A 24,612-nucleotide genomic window follows, 5' to 3' on the forward strand; every position below is an offset into this window, starting at 1 on the left:
TTCATGAAATCATGTCATATAATTATTTAATCATGCAATCATACCTTTAATCATTTAGTATTCATCTATTAATCATTTAAAATCAACTAAATAAAAAAATTAAGCAAGTCAAATAATTTACATGCATGTGGTTTACGTAGGTTGGTTTTCCGGAAGTTATAATAAAAGACCCAATTACGATAGCAGGTTGCATTCTAGTCACATGGAGACTGTTCCACGATATTGAGAAGTGATATGGACTAATGACATGCCACCCATTAATCTTGGGAAGAGGACAACACTACAGGAGGACGAGACTGATAGCCATGTGCAACCTCCTCGTCAAGAGTTTCATACTACTAGAGGATAGAAGAACTCTCTTAAAATTTTACCGGCTCGGCGTATATTTTTTGCTCATGACATCTTGGTCAAAGTACAACCTGTAGGAATTAAGTGGAGTGTATTCAATTTATAGTTTTGATTACTTTTAATGACTTTTTCAAATAATAGACTTTTATGAATTTCACAGATTTTTATTGACTTTTACAGAATATCACATATTTATGTGGATTCATGTAGACTTTTTGTAACATTTTTATATACTTTTGTGAAATTTTTTTAAATAAAATTTTATAAATTATGTACTTAATTATACCATATTATTTTTTATTAATTTTTTTGACTCAATGATTAAATTCACATATATAACATACTCAGTTTGAAATAGTTTTTCCATATTTATATTAATAAATAAATTTACTTATTTAAAAATTGAATCATTTAATCACTACATATGTATATATGTGGGTTTGTATGTATGTTTGTAAAAATTTTAAAATACATCAATTGATTAATCTATAACTTTGTTTTTGAATTGATAATATACATGTGAAAAGAATATTATTTAGTTTTGTGTGAAAATAATTTTGTATAAAAATATCGTTACTTACATATTAATTGAAAATGCTAAAAAATTTAAAAAATCATGGTTATTGCGAGGCTATTCAATTATTAAGAATTAATCGACATTTTTTGAATCATCTTTTATTATTATTGAATATTACATTAATTTGTATTAATCATAAATTAAAAATCACAAAATCAATTCTAAAATTCAAAATTTTCTATGATATTAAAATAAATTTTTAAATGAACAATCAGTCAAAAAATAAAAAAATTTGAAAAAGAAAGATGAGAATATATATAGATATACACATCGAAAATTTGAGAGAGTGATAGAGATAGATGAAAAGAGAGAATATAAGAAGAGAGGTGGTGTGAAGCGACACAGAGAGAAATAAGTAGCTTTGTATATGAGTTAAAAGCTCTAAAAGTCCATTCAAATTTTTGGGTTGAATCAAAAACAATTTTTAACAATTTATAGATGTACTTTAGGCTTTAATATTTGTATGCTAATGAATTCTATTAAGTTATTAAAAGATTATTGAAAGTTTGAACACCTTATAGACTTTTATAGAGTTTTTAAAAGTCAATATTGAATATCACTTGATTTTTTAAAATTCTATGAATATCTATTTTGAATACCACTATACTTCTATAGAGTATGTAAAAATCTTAATTGAATATATTTAGATTTTTAAAATCTACAAAAATCATTAAAAATCAATAAATCTCCTGATCGACGTTATACACCCGCATGAGATAACGAATTTGCCATAGTACAATGGAAGGAACGCTCACTATCGATTGCGCCTCTTCTTCGCTCTTTCTTGCTCACTTCTTTTCGGTAAGATTGCTAGCATTTTGTTCTTTAATCTGGTTAAGGTTCTCGTAATTATCTTCAGCGTTTCAGTGCTCTTGTTCTTCAATCGCGATTTCGCTTCTACTGCTAGGGTTTTGTCTTCTCTTCCAGAAGTTTGAAACTCTGCTGGTTCTAGTAACGTCGTGGGTATTGTGGTGTTATCTTTCTGTTTAAGTTTGTGTTGTGGAGTTATTACCTTCTACATCGCCTTCTTCTTCTCTGTTCTGAGTTATCTGTGCAGCTCAAGTGTTTGCTATATTGCCTCAATGACGAAAGGTGGCACTAAAGCAAGTTCATCTTCTTCTGGGCAACATACCAGTAGGGAAGGCATAATCTCACCTGATATCGATGTTCAAACAGAAGATGAATAGTAATGGAGGGCAGAATTCTACTGTGATTGAGAATGATGCTATTCAATCCAATTCCAATGCGGTTACTCCAAATGAAACAAGGGGCGTTGCCAACAAACCTCCACTGGATATTTCTGGACAGCACAACAAAGGTAATCGTGTTTCATATGCAAGATTGTTCAACAAAAATCGTATGTCTAATGCCAACTATAAGTTAGAATTTGTGGAAACCGGAAATGGAAAACTCAAATTTGAGATAGAGGACATTGACTCAATTGAAAAGACTTATGGCATATGTTTGCTGGGTTATATTATCAGTGGCAAACCTCCGACTGCATGCTCTATTTGATTTGGTTCGAAGATGGGGACCAGATATTAGATTCCAAACTCATGATAGTGGTTGGATTATTTTCACATTTCCTACTACAGAACTGAGAGATTGCATCTTGAATGAAGGGTCTTACTTGGTCTTTGGTTTCCATTTATTCCTTAAAGAAATGCCAAGATGCTTTAGGTTCCGGGAAGAGGATATGAATTCAATTCCAGCATGGGTTCAAATCCATGGACTTCCTCCAGATTGTTGGAACTTCAATATCCTTAGCAAACTAGCTTCTAGAGTGGGAAAACCAATTCATATGGACATGCTCACTCACGATCGTAAAAGATTTGAGTTTGCGAGGGTACTAATTGAAGTTGAGACTACTAAACAAAAAACCACGGACATTGTAGTGAAGCTCCCGATTGGTGATGTAGTGGTGAAGTTTATATATGAACAAGACATCAAATACTGCGGTTTGTGCAAAAAGACTGGTCATGCAACAGCTGATTGTTGTAATGCTAACAAAGTTGAACAAAATATTGAAATAGAAGTGGAGTTGGTACAAGTGGATAATGGGAAGCGAATCATAGATATTGCTGAAACAACCGCAGTGGGTACGAGTGCAGCTGCAGAATGTGAGGAAGAAGGATTTCACACAGTAACTAATAAGAAGAAGAACAAGAAAAAGAAGAGCGGTAAGAATGTGGAAGTGATACAACAAGGGGAGAACAAAGAAATGACGGTTTTCTTCCAAGATTTGAATGACAATAGCTCTTGTGAAACTGAATTAGTGAACTTGGGTGACAATAACAAGGATATTAGGTACTTTGGGACTGCGCAAAAGGGGGGGTATCCCGATACTGCCACTTCATGTCAATGATCGTAGCTTGCTGGAACGTTAGAGGCTTTAATAAGCCTCTAAAACAAAAGAGTGTTCAAACCATCATGAACTCTCGCAAGATAGATGTTATAGGTATTTTAGAATCCAAGCTAGACGAGGAATCTCTCCAAAATATGATGAGAATTCGATTCCCAGGGATGAAAGTTATTCATAATTTCTTTCTTAATACTAGAGGTCGGATCTTTGTTCTATGGAATCCGAAAAATGTTGATTTGAATTTAGTAAGTATGGCATATCAATCTCTCCACGTCAATATCGCTTGTTTGACATCAAAAATCAACTTCTCGGTGACTTTTGTTTATGGGTTAAACATGATTGTGCAAAGGAGACTTTTGTGGGATGACTTGAAATTGTTTGTGTAATAGCCCTTTATCATGTTAATCTCTTTGGTTTATTATTGTTATGATCATGTTTTATGATTTAATGGTTGAGATTATGTTAAATGGTTATTGTTTATGGTGTTGTTTATTGAAATGGGATTAGAATCGTGGCGTCCCAAACCTCGCCACGTAATCATACAACATGTGACGTCATATACATAAAAATTTTCTTTTCAACGATGTAATAATATAATGCATATACGACAAAATAGTGCAATCATCACACTATCTACATCAGTGCAGCAGAACGGTATAAAATTACATACACACAACTCAAATAAGACAATAAACTATACTGTCTCTATCTACTATCAACTACAGAACTGTTTGACTAGACACACCTAGTCCTTTACCTCTATCATGTCTCACAGCATAGTCCTGTAACCTGTCCACAGAAACAGCCCCCAAAGGTGAGCATACATAACAATCATCATCGTAATAGATAACAGTTATATTAACAACGATATAAGATATAACTGAAATGATAAGAGAAATACCCCCTTTGCCGTTTCTGGACAATCAGCATCAACAGCCTCAACAACATCACACTGCAACAATAACATCGACGATACGTCACACCCCAACATCGGCGACAACAATATCGTCGAACGAACAACAACATCGACGATAAGTCGCACCAAAAAAACCGACGACAGCAATATTGTCGAACGAATAACATCCACGATACGTTTCACCCCGACTCCGACGACGACAATATCAGTTGTACGAACAACATCAACGTGACGTCTCCCAACAACGACAGCCAACAACATCAACAATAATAAACAATAACAGATATAATATCAAATCATCCAATTCCAGTGATTTATCATCCTTCAACGCAATAGTATTCATCAATATTAAACAATAACAACATATGCTAGTACGTCAACACGTACCTGATAATCGAGTATATATAAAATCTGGCTATTTCTTTGATCCCGAGGCTTGTGATGTATCTAAATAATTCGATAACAATTATCAGATCATTGTCATCGTATCAACACTGTCATAACAACCTCAATATATAACATGAAATAACACAACAATAATTAATTCAACAAAATATAAAACTCGATTATAAATTCTTATCGTTCAACAATTTAATATTATGGTGTATTTAATTCACAATACTACCATCAAATACACAATAATTAATTAACTCAAATAATAGGCTATTTTACAATATCCGTCAAATTACGAAAACTTTGTATCAACGTGTAGCATATACTTCGTAGACTCCGAATATATAATCAGAATTAATAACAACTGACAAACAACCCTCCAATCTCAATCCAACGATTAAAAATCCGTAACTATAACAATTATGAATAATTCAAAACAACATCACTATAATCATCTCTACTATGTTAAAATCATACACTATTCAACAATCTTCAATTTCTGTATGATTTAACAATTTATCAGATTTATTCCAGAAATCAACGAATTTCAAACATCACCAAAAATATAGAATTTATACCTCAAATCGAAGACCTCGTGTCAACTGATTCCAGAACTGAAGTCGGTTTGTCGATTGGATAAACCGATAAGTCGCACGATCGAAAAAAATTCAAAACTGTATTATTTCTTCTATCTGCCTCACTCTCGATACAATGCCTCTGTTGCGGTGGAATTTGAATTTCAATTCAATTCCACCGCCTCAAATTTTTTCTTTTTTTTAATGTTATATTATATTAATAAAATAATGTAATATGATATGATATATAATATTTAACATTTCCAACGTCGATATATTCATTTGGACTAGTCAAACGATCAAATTTTTCAAAACTCAAAACATGGAACTTCTATATCTTTTAGTTTTATATGTTATATCCAAATTTCAAATCATTTAGGCTTCATATGACCAAGATATGTCATATTTCTCTCTTTAAAAATCATTAATTATTTAGTAATATCACATTATTAAATCAACAACTTATGATATTAGCTTCCAGCATGACATTTCTACCTCCCTTAAATGAATTTCGACCCCGAAATTATCAACAACAATAATAACATGCATAAATAAAAGATACGTCATACCATTAGAATAAGTAGGGGTAGAGCTCCCTCATATGCCGCTCTGTCTCTCAAGTGGCCTCTTCGACACCTCTATGCTCCCACTGAACCTTGACCATCGGTATAAGCTTACTACGAAGCTTTCGTTCAGATCGATCCAAAATACAAACTGGTCTCTCAACATAAGACACATCAGGATCTAACTGAACTTCAGAAATATCCAACACATGTGAATGATGCGGCTCATACTTCCGCAACATCGACACATGAAATACATCATGAATATCAGATAAAAATAGAGGTAGAGCCAATCGATAAGCCAAAGTGCCTATCCGCTGCAATATCTCATATGGGCCAACATACCTCGGTGCCAACTTTCCTTTCATATCAAATCGCAATATGCCACGAAAAGAAAAACTTTCAAAAATACTCGATCGCCCTGCTGAAACTCTAAGGGTCTTCGTCTTTTATTTGTATAGGCGACCTGTCTATCTTGAGCTGCTTTCAATCGCTGTTGTACCAATTTTACTTTCTGTTCCATCTCAAGAATCATATCAGGACCGGTAACTGCAACTCGATCAACATCATCCCAGTATAACAGAGATCTACAATGTCTCCCATACAATGCCTCAAATGGAGCCATCTGAATACTACTCTGATAACTATTGTTATACGCAAACTTCACCAATGGAATAGATGACTGCCAAACAGATTTAAAATCCATAACATAAGCACGCAACATATCCTCCAGTGTCTGAATAGTACGCTCAGTCTGACCATCTGTGCATCAAGAATACAACCCTATATATCAGGTTCAGCTAATAAGGTAGATACCTGGATAGGAGTCGTCGAGATATCAAAATCATATCCCAAGGAACAACAAGACATCATCATAGCTGATAAACGACTCACATACTCTGCAGTATAACTCACTTTACGACTCAATGCATCAGCTGTAAGATTGGCTCGACCAGGATGATATTCCATCTCACAATCATAATCATTCAGCAAATCTAGCCATCGTCTTTGTCTCATATTCAACTCTGTCTGTGTAAACAGAAATCTCAAGCTCTTATGATCTGTATAAATCATAAACGAGGTACCATATAAATAGTGTCGCCATATCTTCAAGGCAAAGATAATGGCTGCCAACTCCAAGTCATGCACATGGTACCTTGTTTCATGTAGGTTTCAGCTGTCTCGAGGCATATCTTGCATCAAAACACATCCCAAACCATGTAAGGATGCATCAGTATAAACAACAAACCTCTCGTTTTCTGTAGGGATTGATAACACCGGTGCAGTAGTCAGTCGGTGCTGCAACTCCTGAAAACTCCTCTCATATGCTTCAGACCACTAAAATCGCACACCTTTCTGAGTCAACTGTGTCAAAGGTCTAGCAATCTTTGAGAATCCGTCGATAAATCGACGTTAATAACCTGATAAAACCAAGAAACTACGGATCTGTGGTACAGATGTAGGTGCAGATCACTGTAACACGGCTTCGACCTTCGTTGGATCAACAGAAATCCCATCTCTCGATATAAAATGGCCCAAGAAGACTACTCGATCCAACCAAAACTCGCACTTACTGAGTTTGGCATACAACTGTCTATCTCGCAGTACCTGTAATACTGAACGTAATTGCCCTGCATGCTCAGCCTCACTCCTGGAATATATCAATATATCATCAATGAACACAATAACAAACCGATCGAGATAAGGCTGAAATACCCTATTCATCAAACTCATGAACAAAGCTGGAGCATTCGTCAACCCAAACGGCATAACTAAAAACTCATAATGCCCATATCTGGTCCTGAATGCTGTCTTCTGAATATCCTCCTCTCTTACTCGTATCTGATGATATCCTGATCTCAAATCAATCTTCGAATATACTGAGGTTCCCTGCAACTGATCAAACAAATAATCAATACGAGGGAGGGGATATTTATTCTTAAGCATTATCTTATTCAGCTGTCGATAGTCAATACAAAGCCGCATCATTCCATCTTTCTTTCTCACAAATAAGACTGGTGCACCCCAAGGCGATACACTAGGGCGAATGTAACCCTTGTCCAGCAAGTCCTGCAACTAAACCTTTCAACTCTCTTAATTCTGATGGTGCCATTCTGTAAGGAGCACGAGAAATAGGGCTAGTATCTAGCATCAACTCAATCCCAAACTCCACCTCACGGGCTTGTGGGAAGCCTGGAATTTCATCAGGAAATACATCAGCAAACTCAGCAACTACATGTATCTCCTATATTCTCACTTCCTTCTTCTTTTCTGTCGCATCTACAACATAAATAAAATAACCTTCATGTCCATGCTCCAATAACCGTGACATCCGAAGAGCAGATACCAACGGAAAACGGAGACGAGAACCTTTCCCATAAAATGTCCAACGCTCTTTCTCATCGGTGTAAAAATATACTACCCGCTGATAACAATCAACAGTCGCACAATATCTCCTCAACACATTAATTCCCACAATACAATCATAATCAGTCATCTCTAGAATAATCATATCAGATCTCAGCTCATAGCCCTCATAAGAAATAATACCATCTGATATCATAGATACAACTGATATATCAACTCCAGAGGGTGTCGAAATAGAAAGAGGCATAGACAATGGAGACGGGCGCATATGATGCTCAATCACAAACCTCTTTGATATAAAAGTATGTAAGGCACCTGTATCAACAAGGATATAAGCAAGATAAGAACATAAATAACACTTATCCGCTATCATCTCCTCTCTTGCCTCCTCTGCCTGCTCTCGGGTCAAAGCATACACCTGTGCCTGAGGCGGACCAGCTCCCTGCATACGTGGCTGTCCTCCAGAAGGTCGCGGTGTAAACTGCTGAGATTGTCATCCTCCTCTATCTGAGGATCTACCTCTATCACTCATGGGCTCTCGCTGTTCGTCACGACTAGGACACTGTCTCGCTATATGTTGCGTGTTTTCACTACCGCAAGTATACGGTGTCACGTTTTAGTACTGGTTAGAGTACAGACATCGATCCCACAAAGAGTAAATATTTAAAACTGTATATTAATTACCACAATTGACATAGCTCAACTTTATTTAAACAAATCAAATAGTTGGTTTAAAATCAACTCAAATAAAATAACAATTCCTATAATTCTAGCATGCAGTAGAAATTCAGGAGTAAATAAATCTAGAGATATGATTTCGTCGAGTCTCCCCTATGCTAAATTAATTTTGACTAACATTTGATTAAATAGCACCATATTTATTAACCAAGAGCTCACAATATTTTCTATTCCCTCCGTCGAGTGATAAATAGAAATGTATTACCTATTACCGATTTTAATATGTCTATTCAAAATCATGTAACACGTAACAAATGCACACAAGGTCCTGTTACGAATTCGCCAAAGTTATACGTCTTTTGCACGCTATAAACATCTGACAATGCGATTTCCCCTGTCCTAATTTCGATCACCTCTCTCGAGTGTTAGATCTCAATTATTAAATCAGTCGAATTATGGCCAGTAATCCAAAAGCATTAAAAACAAGAAATCACAAATAAACACGATGAATTAAATCAATGAAAATTCAAAACGTCAATACATAGGTTCGACCTCGACTACGTCAATCTCTAGAAAATAGAATTAGTTCATACTCGAATTTAAATCAATACAAAACCTGTTTGTAATCATTAAAAACGTAAAAGTAAGAAACCGAATTAAGAACGTGTTGGCGAGAGATGAAAGTGCTTCTCCGTGTCCGGATTCAACGTCTTCTATCTTCGTTCTTCGTGTCCCGTGCTCCGTGCTCTGACTTTTAATCTCCTCCTCTCGAGTGGTATGACGGCTACCCTAAGAATATTTCCGGAACCCCTTTTAAAATCAACGCCGAAACCCTTTTATTTCTGAAAATCGCGTCGCGCGCATATGCGCGGCACAAACTCGCGCATATGCGCGGGTGCTTCGGGTGCTGATCTTCTTCTTGCGCGCATATGCACGCCATAAGCGGCGCATATGCGCGTCGCTCTCGGGTTGTCGCCTATTCTCTCTCGCGCATATGCGCGCCATGAGCGGCGCATATGCGCGAGACTCACTGTATGGAACGCGCATGTGCGCTGCTTTGGGGGCGCATGTGTGCCAATCTTTCTGCCAGTTATGCGCATGTGCGTGGGAATAAGGCGCGCATATGCGCGGGGCTTACTGCATTCCACCCTTTGGGGTATTGCTCACACTTCTTCTCCTAGGCGCCATTTTAGCTCGTTTTCAGCACGTGTTGTATCCGCACCTAGATTCCTGCAATTACACCAAAAACAACAAAAGCGCATAATTCCGCCCAAAAAGACTAACAATCTATATGAAATATTGGAATAATTTAAGTGCATAAAATGCACTTATCACTATATGTCCCACACCGCCACATTTAAAACAGGTGATCTCGGTCTGTGTACACTGTCTGATCAGATCCCCCACAACGAAAACATCTCACTGCTTTGGACTCCCCTCTCTGCCCCTGAACAGACTGAGAACTGCCCCCACGACTCTCAACACGTCGCGAATCAAATCGACGCTTCCCAGATGATGCTGAAGCAGAAGATGAACCCTTCTAATATTTAAAAGACTGTCCTTGCGGTCGCAAAGACTTCCTAGTCGGCTCTGATAATCGTCCCTGAGCCCCATACTCCTGCATAATCAACCCAGCCATCTCAGCCCTCGTCACTGCATCCTCAAATGATACCGGGTTATTTGATTGCACATGATCAAATAACTCTAACTTCAACCCTCTCAAGAAATGCCTCATTTTAGTGTGAACATTCGTAGCAACATGTGGCACATATTTTAACAATGTAGAATATCGAGTCTCATACTCAGCAACAGGCATACTACCCTGGGTCAAATCCTCGAATTCTCTCTCTTTCTTTTGTCTGACTGCTATAGAAATATTTATCAAGAAAACGAGATCGGAACACATCCCAATCAACAGTACGACCCTTGTGCTCTCAATCCGGCCTCAGTCGTCTGCCACCACAATAATACATTCCTCTAAAGCTGAAATGTAGCCAATCGTAACCAAGCAGACCTAGCACATGGAGCAGTCACAAATATCTGCTCTATCCTCTCAATCCACTCCTCTGCTCGCTCACCAGTCTCAGAACTATCAAATCTCGATAGAAGATAACTGCTGAACTATGCCAAAGTCAACTCACCAGGTAATAAAGGATGATCTGCAGGTGCCTGTCCCATAGGAGGAGGTGGCAATGGATTCATCTGTCCAAACCCACTGTCAACCTCGTCCGTTTCCTCGCGTGGATGTACTTGTTCTCTAGCTGCCATAACTGGAAATCAAATTGTTAATCATAACATTTAACAATTACAATCCAATAATCATCATCACACCTTTCGCACGAAAGCACACGCAACTAAAGAATAATCAATCATATCGAGAACTCATCAATAACAACTCAAATGCACAGACACACGCAGATAATATCGGCATCCAACTTCCCTCATCACAAACCAAACTCCTAATCATCCTAGAGATCTAACATATGCTCTGATACCACCAATGTGGCGCTCCAAACCTCGCCACGTAATCATATAACATGTGACGTCATATGCATAAAAATTTTCTTTTCAACGACGTAATAATATAATGATATACGACAAAATAGTGCAATCATCACACTATCTACATCAGTGCAGCAGAAACGGTATAATAATTAAATACACACAACTCAAATAAAACAATAAAATATACTGTCTCTATCAACTATCAACTACAGAACTGTTTGATTAGACACACCTAGTTTTTCACGTCTATCATGTCTTACAGCATATTCATGTAACCTGTCGAACAGAAACAGACCCCAAAAGGTGAGCATACACAACAATCATCATCGTAATACATAACAGTTATATTAACAACAATATAAGATATAACTGAAATGATAACAGAAATACTCCATTTGCCGTTTCTGGACAATCAGCCATCAACAACCTCAACAACATCACACTGCAACAATAACATCGACGATACGTCGCACTCCAACACCGACGACAGCAATATCGTCGAACGAACAACAACATCGACGATACGTCGCACCCCAACACCGGCGACAAGCAATTTCGTCAAACGAATAACATCAACGATACGTTTCACACCGACTCCGGCGACAACAATATCGTTGAACTAACAACATCAACGTGACGTCTCCCAACAACGACAACCAACAACATCAACAATAATAAACAACAACAGATATACTATCAAATCACCCAATTCCAGTGATTTATCATCGTTCAACGCAATAGTATTTATCAATATTAAATAATAAAAACATATGCTCGTACGTCAACACGTACCTGATAATCGAGTATATATAAAATCTGGCTATTTCTTTGATCCCGAGACTTGTGATGTATCTAAATAATTCATTAACAATTATCAGATCATTGTCACCGTATCAATACAGTCATAACAGCCTCAATATATAACATGAAATAGCACAACAACAATTAATTCAACAAAATATAAAACTCGATTATAAATTCTTATCGTTCAACAATTTAATATTCTGGTTTATTTAATTCACAATACTACCATCAAATACACATTAATTAATTAACTTCAAATAATAGGCTATTTTACAACATCCGTCAAATTACGAAAACTATATATCAACGTGTAGCATATACTTTGTAGACTCCGAATATATAATCAGAATTAATAACAACTGACAAACAATCCTCTAATCTCAATCCAACGATTAAAAATCCCTAATTATAACAAATTATGAATAATTCAAATCAACATCACTATAATCATCTCTACTTCGTTAAAATCATACACTATTCAACAATCTTCAATTTTTGTATGATTTAACAATTTATCAGAATTTATTCCAGAAATCAACGAATTTCAAACATCACCAAAAATATAGAATTTATACCTCAAATCGAAGACCTCGTGTCAACGATTCCAGAACTGAAGTCGGTTTGTCGATTGGATAAACCGATAAGTCGCACGATCGAAAAAAATTCAAAACTGTATTATTTCTTTCTCTCTGCCTCACTCTCGATACAATGCCTCTGTTGCGGTGGAATTTGAATTTCAATTCAATTCCACCGCCTCAAATTTTTTCATTTTTTTTAATGTTATATTATATTAATAAAATAATATAATATAATATAATATATAATATTTAACATTTCCAACGACGATATATCTACTTGGACCAGTCAAACGATCAAATATTTTAAAGCTCAAAACATGGAACTTCTATATCTTTGAGTTTCTACGTTATATCCAAATTTCAAATCATTTGGACTTCTATGATCAAGATATGTCATATTTATCTCTTTAAAAATCATTAACTATTTAGTAATCTCACATTACTAAATCAACAACTTATGATATTAGCTTCAGGCATTACAAAAATGGTTATGGTTATGTTTATTGGAATAGTTGTTGGAGTTCTGTTATATAATTGTGATTGAGAATGGTAATGAATAAGTAGAATAGAAAGTTGATCTTGAGCCAAATAGGAAATGGAAGTGCAGTAACGGTATGAAAAATGTGGCAGTATTTGTGATTTTAGTATAATGATCCAATTGATGTGAGGTCACTTCCATTAAGGCTATAACTTTCATGTTTTGAAATTTGTTCAAATCATTAGGGAAGACGAGCCAAAAGTGGCCCGAAGTGTGTTGTGTGTATCGTTGTTCCTGCACTGACACATGTTGGGAGAATGAGCATAACTCTTTACTCAGACCTTCAAATTACATGAGGTTAATTGGAGATGCAAGCCAAGACATAGAGCTACAACTTTCATGCTTACCACTTTTCCTAATTATGAAGGGAAGAGGCATTTCTGGAGCAATATTTGAGGAAACTGAGCGCAGAACGCCGCAGGTGGCAGCGCGTAGGCGCTTCCAGGCAGGGCCGCAGCGCTGCCAGGGCCGAAGCCCTGGCAGCAGCATCGCGGAGTTGCCAGGCAAGAAGTGCCGACGCCGCAGCGCCAATAAAGTGGCGCCGCGGCGCTAGATGTTCGAGAGGTGCTACTTTAAAATGCGTTTTTGATGGATTTAAGGCCTATAGTTATCATTCTAGTGGCTTCCTCAGATTTATAGCTTTTCCCTTCTCATTTTAACGATTAAAAATCCTCTCCTTCATCAAGGTTCTCTCCGACTTTTCTTCCTTTCAATCAAGGATTTTATTGAGGTTCTTAGCTTCTCCTACTAGGTGCCAAGCTTCAAGGTATGAGTCCTATCCTTGGAAGTATGAAAGGTTTGAGAGTTGAAGATATATATTGGCTTGATTGAATTCTTATGATCATTAGTAGTGGTTGATGGTTAAATTCATGTATTATGTTGTAGGAATCCCATTGAAGTTATCATAGCAACCAAGTGTTTATTGGGTTGTAACTGAGAGCTTTTCCTTTGTGCTCACATGATTTATATATGTATCAAGTCATGTTATTGTCAATTAGCTCCTTCCATTGACATATAATTGATATGTATATTGTTATATATCCATTGTTCAAAGATTACCATTGAATTCATTGACAAAGGAGCTATTAATTCATTGTTCCTACCAAGTGTTTGTGTAGTGCCTAAATTCAGTACACGTATAACCCATGCATTTATTTAATTAGTAAACCATTTAATTAATTTTAAAATGAGTTTTAAGCCATGCATGGTTTATTTGAATGCATTATTTTAAATTATTTATGTTTGAGTGATGCACGTTAAAATGTTTTTCGAGTTTCATGTTTCAGGCTATTATTCGAGGCGGGATCGAGGAAAAGACCCGGCGACGATTTGTGGAAATTTCAAAAAGTGGTATTTTATTTTAAGTTAAGGAAGAGGCATTTTAAATAATTTATTTAGTTTTAGCATTTTAAAACCTTATTTATGTATTTAGTAATTTAAGAGTTTATAACTTTTAAAATTAATGTGTAATTATTTTAAATGATGAGTTTGATTAAAGTAGTGTGTGTTAACTTTTAATTAGTGTTTTAATTAGTTAATTTAGCACTAATTTATCCTAATTAAAAAAACCCACACACACGTTACACACACTCACACACACTTACACTGTTTTTACACACACCAAACTGACGCACACCACACATACAATCACGTTTCAGCTTTTAAAATTTTGAGAGAAGAAGATAGCTAGGGTTCTTGTCTTTGTAGCAGCCGCCCCTTCCTCTCTCCAGCAAAGTTTTATTGTGTTTTCTTCAAAGAAAATCGCCTCACGTTCGTCTTGGATCAACCTCGCTTCTATCTCCGCTTCGGTAACGCCGTTTCGGTAACGTTTGATATCAAAAGGCACGTATATTCTGTTCTTGATGCATCGATCATGTCATATTATGCGTGTGTTGTTATTTATGCATAAAACCATGCGTATGTTGTGTAGAAGTTTGAGCAATCTTGTTTAAATCGCTTTTGAAACCCTCTTTAGATCTGAAATTTACGTTTTTACTGTTCTGGTTGAAACCCCGTGCCTTTGTTTCTTTTCGGTGTCTTTTTCCAGAGTCTGCACGGACCCCCACACGGACCCTGACACGGGGTCCTGTGTCCTCCCTTCTTTTCGAGCCCTTTTCACCCGAGCCTACACGGACCCCTACACGGAGGTAGGTACGGGGTCCGTGTCCTTCATATTTTGGGAATAAAATTATAACATGTTTGAGGTTCGATGTCTTGGTCTAGTGCAATGATTTACAAGGTCGAGCCATGGGAATTTTAGAACATCCTAAGTAATTGAACGAACTCGTAAGTAAGCATGATTACCTACGTCTAAGTTATGCAAGTTACGTATGTGAATTCATGTTAGTATGTGCAGCAACGGCCCCGATCGAAGTCCAATGAATCCCTAAACGCCAAGTATGTATGACGTGCAAGAAAATATTTTAAGTTTTTGAGGTATGCTAAATGTCTTGTGACCAAATTATGTTTAGGATTGGAAAGCGTTAAATTATGAACAGGGACCAATCCGCACATTAAATTATGAACGGGTTAGATTGAGGTTGGAAAGCGTTAAATCATGAACGGGGACCAACCAGCCCATTAAATTATGAACGGGGATCTCATGTATGTGGCAGTGGATACGTCCCTGTCAGCCCAGTACTCTGGTTTGTCTGATCAGGCATTTAATATGTTATGGGTCACTTGCTTTGAAACATGCCTCTACGCAAAGTGTTGAAGTTACGTATGTTCTAGTATGCAGTATGTTTATGACAAGTTTTCACGTTATGGCACGTCTATGTTATGTACGTATGTTCAAGTTTTATGTACGCAAGTTCAAGTTTTAGTATGTACGTTCTATTTTAAAGTTGCATGCGGTTTTATTATGTAGTACTCGCTATTTCCCAGTTTATACGTGTTGAGTCTTTAGACTCACTAGACTTGATCGATGCAGGTGAGTATGTTGATGAGGAGACAAGAGGTGGCGACCAAGGGGCAGGCTTGGACTGAGCGGGAGGCTAGACCCGAGGACCGCCCACGCTATTTTAACATTTTTATGCAAGTTGAAAATACTCTGATTTTATGTTGGATGCGAGATGCTTCGAGAAAACTTTAATTTTAACAAGATTTTTATTGTAATGGATGATGTAGTGACGACCGTATTGATTTTATTTTCGTATTTAAGAAATTTTTTAATTTTTCCGCAAATTTTAAGTAGTAAAAAGTACGGTTCGTTACAATTAAAGCCAATGAATGGTAGTAATTCTTGCATGTCATTGACCAATCACATGATTATGAAGTATCTCTCACAATTTTGATATTTATATCAAAGAGATACTTGCCTTTAGGTCACAGAACTGTCATTTCCTTCCTTTAATTCATGATACGATACCCTTTACATTGATTTGAGATTTATGATTCATTCTTTATTGCCATTGCCATAGCCATGTTTTAAGCCAAAGCTATTATATGTAATTGCTATGTACAGCTTCTTACTTGCTGAGTTTTATTCTTATTCCAGTTAATGTCATGTGATGCAGGTGATAAAAAGGACTGAAATGGATTGTTCGATGCGGGAGAAGTCATATAAGATGCCATGGGAAAGACTTTTTGGTTATGTCACTTTGAATTGTGATGGAGTGAACATATGTAAATTTTTAAAATATCATGTATTTTGGTAATGAATGATGGGAAAGATTTGTATTGGCTTTTGATTATGTATAGATAATATGTTGTGACTAGTAATGTTGATAGTTTAAGAAATGGTGATAATGTTAATGCTATTTAGTACTTTCTCTTTTAAATGAAATGCTTCCGCGTACCTTATTTCTGTTAAATGTTATTGTCATGGAAGTTAGTTGTTTCAATTTGGGTATGCATGTACTCTCCCTTGGCTAATTTTAGGAGATTTTAATACTGTATTATCTCCGGACGAAAAAAAAGGTGGTTTGGCGATCAAGAACTATGATATCAAAGATTTTGTTGATTGTGTCACCTCCCTTGACTTGATGGATCTTCGATACTTTGGTTGTGCTTTACTTGGAGCAATCCGAAAGTGTGTAGTAAACTTGATCGAGTCCTTGTAAATAAAAAATGGATTTCCTCGAAATTAGATCTATTTGTTGATTTTGTGGCACCGAGATGTGTCTCGGACCATACTATTAGTATTGTTTCTTTTCTTGAAACTAATGCGCAGAAGTCGAAGCCCTTTAAATTCTTTAACATGTGGGCTCTTAGTGATCGGTTTTTGGAGACTGTTTCAAATCATTGGAGGTTCTCGGGTCATGGGACTGCGCAATTTAGACTTAAAAGAGTTGATCAAGAATTTGAAAAAGCCTTTGCAAGTGTTGAACAAGAAACAATTTATTCACATTTCCTCTAGGGCTTCTACTGCGAAGATGAAACTCAAGAGAATGCAAGATGACATGTTATGTTCGGGGATAATTTCATATGAATACAAAAACTTCAAGAAACATATGGAAATTTTGTTGCAAGCAGAGAGGTCCTCCATTGCTCAAAAAGCAAAACTCAGTTATCTGCAGCAAGGTGGCAGGTGCACAAAATTCTTTCATGACTTGATTGAAAGAAATAACAGTAGAAATGCTATTGTTGCTATTAAGAATCATGATGGAATTATTATCACGGACTCATTGAAGATTGCAGGTTTGTTTGTTGAGCATTACACGAGTTTACTAGGGCAAGAAGTTGACAGGATACAGATTATCAGGGAAATCACTCTCGATGGGCCGAGTATTCCTATGGATAAATGGGAGTCGCTGACATCAGATATCACTTGCGATGAAATCAAGCACGCACTTTTCGATATTGATAATGAGCCCAAAGGAGTTTGCGGGTACCACTGACCCGATGGAAGCTGAGGGATGGATCAAGTCCATCGAGGTAATTTTCGACTATATGGAGCTGACAGATGCTGACAGAGTCCGTTGTGCCACTTTCTTATTAACTGGAGACGCTAGACTATGGTGGGAGAGTGCGTCAGTGGCAGTCAATTTGCAGGTGCTGCCTTGGAATGGTTTCAAGGAGGTCTTCTACTCCAAGTACTTCACTGAAGAAGTACGCTCTCGTTTGACCAGGGAATTTATGACATTGAGACAGGGGGATAGTAGTGTGGCGGAGTTTGTCAGGAAGTTTGAGAGGGGATGCCACTTCGTACCCCTCATTGCGAATGATGCCCAGGCAAAGCTGATGCATTTCATGGATGATCTGCGGCCGATCTTGCGCCGTGAAGTGAGGGTAGCTGGCCCTACTTCGTATGTCGTCGCAGTATCTAGAGCTTTAGCGGCAGAGCAGGACCAGAGAGATATTGAGGCTGACAGGCAGGGCAAGAGGCCCCATCAAGCGCCGCAGCACCAGCACCAGCAGCATCAGAGGGGTATCACCAGTATCTGGCCCAAACCCCCAGCCCATATCTAAGGCCCACAGGTAGCTCACAGGTGAAGGGCCTATGACAAGCCCAGGTATTCTCCTATAAATACCAGGTTTGAGCGTACGCTAATTCATTAACTATATTGTTTTCAGCAGCACCCTTAGTTGCTCCCCCCATATATCCTCAGTCACTGACTTGAGCGTCGGAGGGGCTACGCTAGGACACCCTCCTGGCCCCCTCTTAACGGACTTTTTCGTGATTTCAGGCTCGGGACCATTTCAAAACCCTGGGTCTGTATTAGTGACACTTGCTGGGAGCGGACCCTAAATTTCCCGTGAGTATCACCCTGATATGAATTGATTGGATTCTGGGGTTTGTGAACACAATTGCTATGTTGGTATTATATGACCCGTAAAACATAGACAATTGTGGCCCCGATGATTGGATATGAGATTTGGGATTTGATGGCGCTTTGTCGACGCTATCATACGAGTATCCCTTATTGAGGCCGGTGTGCCTGCTCGAGCATTGATTTGATAGCGATTCGTTTTGTTTCTGACATGTGCTCAGTGGATGGGCATATTACCTGATACCTCCACGACATACATGCATTGCATACAATATATCATTGTTTAGATACTTGTGGTATATATGATGGTTGTTCCATACGGAGCTTTGCTCACCCCCAAGGGGGGTTGTTGTTGTCTTTGTGTGTGGACAATGGCAGGTACTCCAGGATATCAGGAGATAGGAGAGGGTGCTTCTGGAGGGAGTCACAGTTTGAGTTGAGGTTTATATTTTGTTCCCAGTATATATGTATATGTATCTATATACCGGGGCATGTCCCGAGGATATGAGTTGTTTGTATGTGATTTGTTTTGATTATGTGTGGGCGTGTTTATAATATGAAACTAAATACTATTTTTAGTATTCAAATTAAAGAAGAGATAATTTGGGCTAATCGTAAAGAAAATTTAAACTCTTTTTCCGCTGTAATTAAATAACCCTAATCAGATTGCATTGTAATAAAGATTAGGAGCTAAGGGCCCCACATTGAGTGGTATTAGAGCATAGCTAGGAATGCTCGATTGAGTCTTGTGTACACTTGAATAGGCACAAATGAATTGTGCCAATGTGTTTGATTTATTTGTATTACTTGCTCCTACTTGATTTGATTTGAGTAAGTATCTAATGAGATTGATGATATGAGACGATGATGATGTGAAATTGATATGAAATTGCGATATTCATCTTTTGGTTTGTAGATGGATCCCACGAATGAAACTGCGAGTAGCAGTACTGAGAAGATAGTTGGACAATTTGAAGGGTTGTCCATGGATGTTGTGATGGCTCGATTCCAGGATCTGAAACCACCGAGGTTCTTTGACACTGAGAGTGTGGAAAGAGCTGAAGCCTGGTTGAAGGATATCGAGCAATTGTTTAATATTGTTGAGTATTCCAAGGCTCGAAGACTGAAACTTGCTTTGTATCAGCTAAAAGACCAAGCTAAATCTTGGTGGGAAGCCGCTGAGATTGGATTGAAAGAGGCCGGGATTGAAGTCACTTGGGATGTCTTCAAGGCCCAGTTTTTGGAGCAGTATTCCTCTCCTTCCTATTATATTGCTCAGGAGAATGAGTTCAATAATGTGCAGCAGGGAACGATGTATGTTGCAGAGTATGCTTCGAAGTTTTCTACTTTGTTGAAGTATGCACCTCACGTAGCTGGGAATGCGAGGGCAAAATATAACAGGTTTGTAAATGGTTTACATCCTGCTTTATATACATATGTTGTTTCTGGATTGCCTACTAGCTACACAGAGGCAGTTGAACGAGCCAAGGCAGCCGAGGTTGGACTTAGGAGAGGAGGTCCACAGTATACTCCTCCACCTCCAGTGTCAGCTTAGCAGCCTACTTTGCGACCGAGAGGTAAGAAGTTTAAGAAGACTGGTTCTGGTTCCTCGTCTTCTTCGAGCTCTAGTGGATCACAGAGAGGGAGTCCTGTGATTGCTCCCTATTGTAGCCATTGTGGAGGCAAACATACTATCGAGCAGTGTCGAGGTATGTTTGGTACTTGTTATCAGTGTGGGCAGGAAGGCCATTTCTCTCAGGTATGTCCGAACAGGGGTACGACTTCTGCTCAATCCCAGCCAGGATTTAGAGGTGGCCCTAGTACTATGATGAGACCTGATGTTCCTGTTCCATCGTTTCAGCAGTCGAATGTCCCACGATATCGAGGATCAAGTGGTCAGAGTGCCCAAGTTCCTCCCCAAGTGAGAGTGTACGCCATGACTGAATATCAGGCGAGAGAAGCTCCTGGTGGCGTGATTGCAGGTATTTGCACGCTTTGTGATTATCCTGCACGTGTTTTATTTGATACAGGAGCATCTCATTCATTCATATCTCATGCATTTGTTGCATATCATGGTATTGAGTGTACCCCATTGTATGATACTTTGTCGATAGCCACGCCAGCAGGAAAGATTATTCTGTTTGAGCAGGTTGTGCATAATTGTGTATTGATATACGAGGATAATGTGATATTCTTGAATCTGATTGTCCTTCCAATGCACGACTTTGATTGTATTGTTGGCATGGATATCTTGACAACAAATCGAGCTGCTGTCGATTGTTTTCATGGAGTAGTTCGATTTAGACCTGTTGATGGATCCAAGTGGAATTTTTATGGCAAGGGTTCCCAAGCCAAGATTTTTTTGGTATCCTCTATGGAAATGTCTCGACTTTTGATTAGCGGAGATGAGGGTTATCTTATCTACGCTATTGATGATATATGGGTCTTTTATCAAATTACCGTAATTTTGAATCCCGTTTATCAATCTAACGTACTTTTGTAAGATTTATAAAAATATTGTAAAAAATAAAAAAATAAAAAAAAAAAGAAAAGTTGTACTCCCCCGCCCTTCCAAATGGGGGGGGGGGGGGGGGAGTAAATTCAATTCACCTCCCCCGCCTGTAGGGGAGGCGGGGGAGGGAAATGATTTTAAATTCTCTCCCGCCTGTACGATAGGCGGGAGAGAGTTTATTTTGCTTGCCCGCCACTGCAATAGGCGGGCAAATTTAAATATTTTTAAAGCCCCTATATATACACACGATTACACGATAAGTTAGTTTGTATTTTCTATCCGAAGTTGTTCACGCAAATTCACTTCATTTCACGCAAATTCCACGATAAGTTAGTTTGTGTTTTCTATCCGAAGTTGTTCACGCAAATTCACTTCATTTTTCAAAGGTATGATAAAATTTTGAATTCTAATAATTTTATATCTCCTGTATCTTGATTTATTTCAGGAAGTGTAGATATTGAAATTATCGTGCTCAGGTAAATAATATTTCTAATTGTTGTTAAAATTATTTGTATTCAATTAATTTATTTGATAGTTGTATTATATTAATTTTAATTTTTGTTTAGAAATTTTTAATCTTAATTTGTTAAATTAAGTCAAATAAAAGGGATTATTTCCTATTATCATCATAATTAAATTTAGTATTAGATTAAATAACTAATCAAACTAACATATTAATTATGTTAATTGGTAAATATGTTAATTGGTTTTTTACATTGTTTTTATGAATACGGACGTTGTTAATATAAATAATCATTTTCACAATTATATTCAAACTATTCTTTGAGAATTTAAAATTTAGATCTAATATTTTGTAATATTTCGTACAAAAGTTATTACTTTCGTATGTAGTAGCGTTTTTTTTAAGATTAGATCTAATATTTTGTAATATTAATAATTTGTAAAATGTAGCAGAAAATATTATGATTTAGTAGTATCATTTAATTAAAATATTAGACATAAATAATAAAATAAAATCTAAAAAATTTATTAGACATGAATTTAATCATCAAGATAAACTTTTATATGTTTATTATTTTTTTAGTGTTAAATTAAAGATCACGTAATATAATATATTTATTTCAATTATTATTCGAGAAATTTTAGGGAATAAAATGAGTCAAATGTTTTTTGATCAAAAATAAAAGTTGTAATAGTGAAAAAGATAGTTGAAGATTATAAAATAATGCAATGCTATATAATAAAATTTTTAACAAACAAGAATATTTTAAAAAATAGTGTCTTAAGATGGACTATAATAATTAAATTTATATCAATTAAATTACAATGAAATTATATATAAATATGTATTTATTTCTAACTGGTAATTTTTTATATATGAAATACAGATGGAATTTAACGCTGGACCAATAGATGGTAATGTTTTATATAGACAAGAAACTCATATATCAAGTGTCATTTCAAAAAACAATTTGGATAGAACTTTAAGGGTGCGGCGATCCGACAACATTATATCCAAATTGTGTGAAGATAAAATACTGCATCATCGCGTTCTTACACGTTTAAATGATATGGGTCTTTATGGCATTATTCGTTGCGGATTCTTCAAATATGATAATCATTTGATTACGGCTCTCGTTGAAAGATGGCGTAGAGAGACTCATACATTTCATCTTCGTGTTGGTGAGGCAACAATAACGTTGCAAGATGTTGAGCTGGTATGGAATCTAAATATTAACGGTTTTGCTGTTACTGGTGTTGACGAATCTTTTAAGCCACACGTGTGGCAAAGTCAATGTGCTGAATGGTTGGGTTTTATGCCACACGTAAATCAATTCAGAGGTAATAAATTGGTAATGTCAGTGCTGGATCAATATTGTAGATCAATTTTGATCAACGATAATAGCACACATGTAGAAGTTGAGCGGTATACTCGGTGCGTGGCATTGATGATTATCGGAGGATGTATGTTACCTAATTCAGATGGTTGTTCCGTAAATTTGATGTACTTACGTCTTCTCCGAGACACGAATCAGGTTTCAAAATACAGTTGGGGAAGTGCTGTACTAGCATTCCTCTACCGTGAACTGTGTACTGCATCAACTATCGGCAAAGGTGAAATAGCAGGACCAATTTTCATTTTACAGGTATACATAATTTTAGCAATTTTTGATTATTTCATAACATATTTTTCCATTGCACATTTATTAATATTATATTTCGTTTATGTATTATTGTTGTAGGTTTGGGCACTTTCTAGAATTACATTTCTTTGTCCAGATCCATTTGGTGACATTCCAGATGACGATGATCACAATGACCAAATTCTTCCATTTCCTCCATTTGGTGAAAGGTATATTTATAAATCTTTGGGTAAATGTATTTTTGTGATGTGATGTTGATTGCAAATTTATTCCCAATTTAATTTCATTCAGGTGGAACCGTAGTTTCACGTGGACACATACTACGAATCACTCAGTGCGAGTGATTCGTGATTTGTTGGATAAGATGGAGCCAAACCAGGTATTTATCAAATAATTAAATATATTAATTACTAGTTACATATGTGTAAAAGTTTTCATCGTAGTTGATTTTCCTTTTGCATTCATTGTAGTTCAAATGGGTGCTATATTCTAATGAATTTGACAAAGAATATTGGCGTTCGGTGTGCCCGCTTATATGTTTCAACATTGTGGAGATGTACCGCCTAGACCGAGTTCTCCGACAATTTGGTCAGTTGCAGCACATTCCAGGGCCAGCGTTTGATGGGGATGAATTTCACGAATGCACCCGACAAGGTAGGCGAAACTATAATTGGGCCGAACATCATAAAAACAGCATATGTGCATGGAATGATAGGCTCAATTTGATTGTTGAGGGTGAACCGACAAACGGAAACGTGGGTATGACACGTCAGTATTCGATGTGGTATGATAACATAACTCGTTGTTTCATAACCCCTATCGATCCGCAAGCAGAATATGGTTATAGACCCGGTGATGCAAATGTGAGATGTGTTATGGTAAGTTGTTGTAACCTACTTTTTATTCCAATTGAAATTACAATATTTTAATTATTTTCGCATTTAATGATTTTTGCTTATGTTTTCAGAGGAACGATGCAGAAATTTTGAGGAATTGGTTTCGTGGACTATCATTACAAGAGCAACCTCATGAGGCACTGGAGTCTGCTATCACAGAAACTATAAAAATTGGTGAGAG

General features: G+C 36.9%; 1 protein-coding gene and 1 long non-coding RNA gene across 3 annotated transcripts; one reads left to right on the plus strand and one right to left on the minus strand.

Annotated features, from left to right (window-relative positions):
* The first annotated feature begins 1,630 nt into the window (after positions 1-1,630).
* Positions 1,631-17,827, plus strand: LOC140820104 (uncharacterized). 2 transcript variants are annotated; one of them, XM_073180426.1, is made up of 3 exons: positions 1,631-1,726; positions 1,833-2,243; positions 2,410-3,670. In XM_073180426.1, exons 2-3 carry the CDS (start codon positions 2,090-2,092, stop codon positions 3,288-3,290), a joined length of 1,035 nt encoding a protein of 344 aa, XP_073036527.1. In that variant the 5' UTR covers positions 1,631-1,726; positions 1,833-2,089; the 3' UTR covers positions 3,291-3,670. The 2 variants fall into 2 exon arrangements, 1 of the variants encoding a protein (XP_073036527.1); XR_012115346.1 differs by lacking the exon at positions 2,410-3,670 and adding an exon at positions 16,723-17,827 and having other exon boundaries at positions 1,636-2,243.
* On the minus strand, positions 1,706-12,805 carry LOC140820106 (uncharacterized). The gene is made up of 3 exons (XR_012115347.1): positions 12,664-12,805; positions 4,591-4,650; positions 1,706-4,076 (listed from the first exon to the last, which is right to left on the minus strand). It is a non-coding gene; the product is annotated as an uncharacterized lncRNA (long non-coding RNA).
* Positions 17,828-24,612: the final 6,785 nt, after the last annotated feature.

The sequence above is a fragment of the Primulina eburnea genome, chromosome 18 (assembly GCF_022965805.1).
Source record: "Primulina eburnea isolate SZY01 chromosome 18, ASM2296580v1, whole genome shotgun sequence".
Lineage (NCBI taxonomy): Eukaryota > Viridiplantae > Streptophyta > Magnoliopsida > Lamiales > Gesneriaceae > Primulina > Primulina eburnea.

Excerpts from the sequence above, each read along its gene's own strand:
- LOC140820104 (XM_073180426.1), top strand. The coding sequence starts at position 2,090 with ATGTTCAAACAGAAGATGAATAGTAATGGAGGGCAGAATTCTACTGTG. Across the intron at positions 2,244-2,409 it reads TTCTGGACAGCACAACAAAG|TGGCAAACCTCCGACTGCAT; the intron begins GTAATCGTGTTT and ends TTATATTATCAG.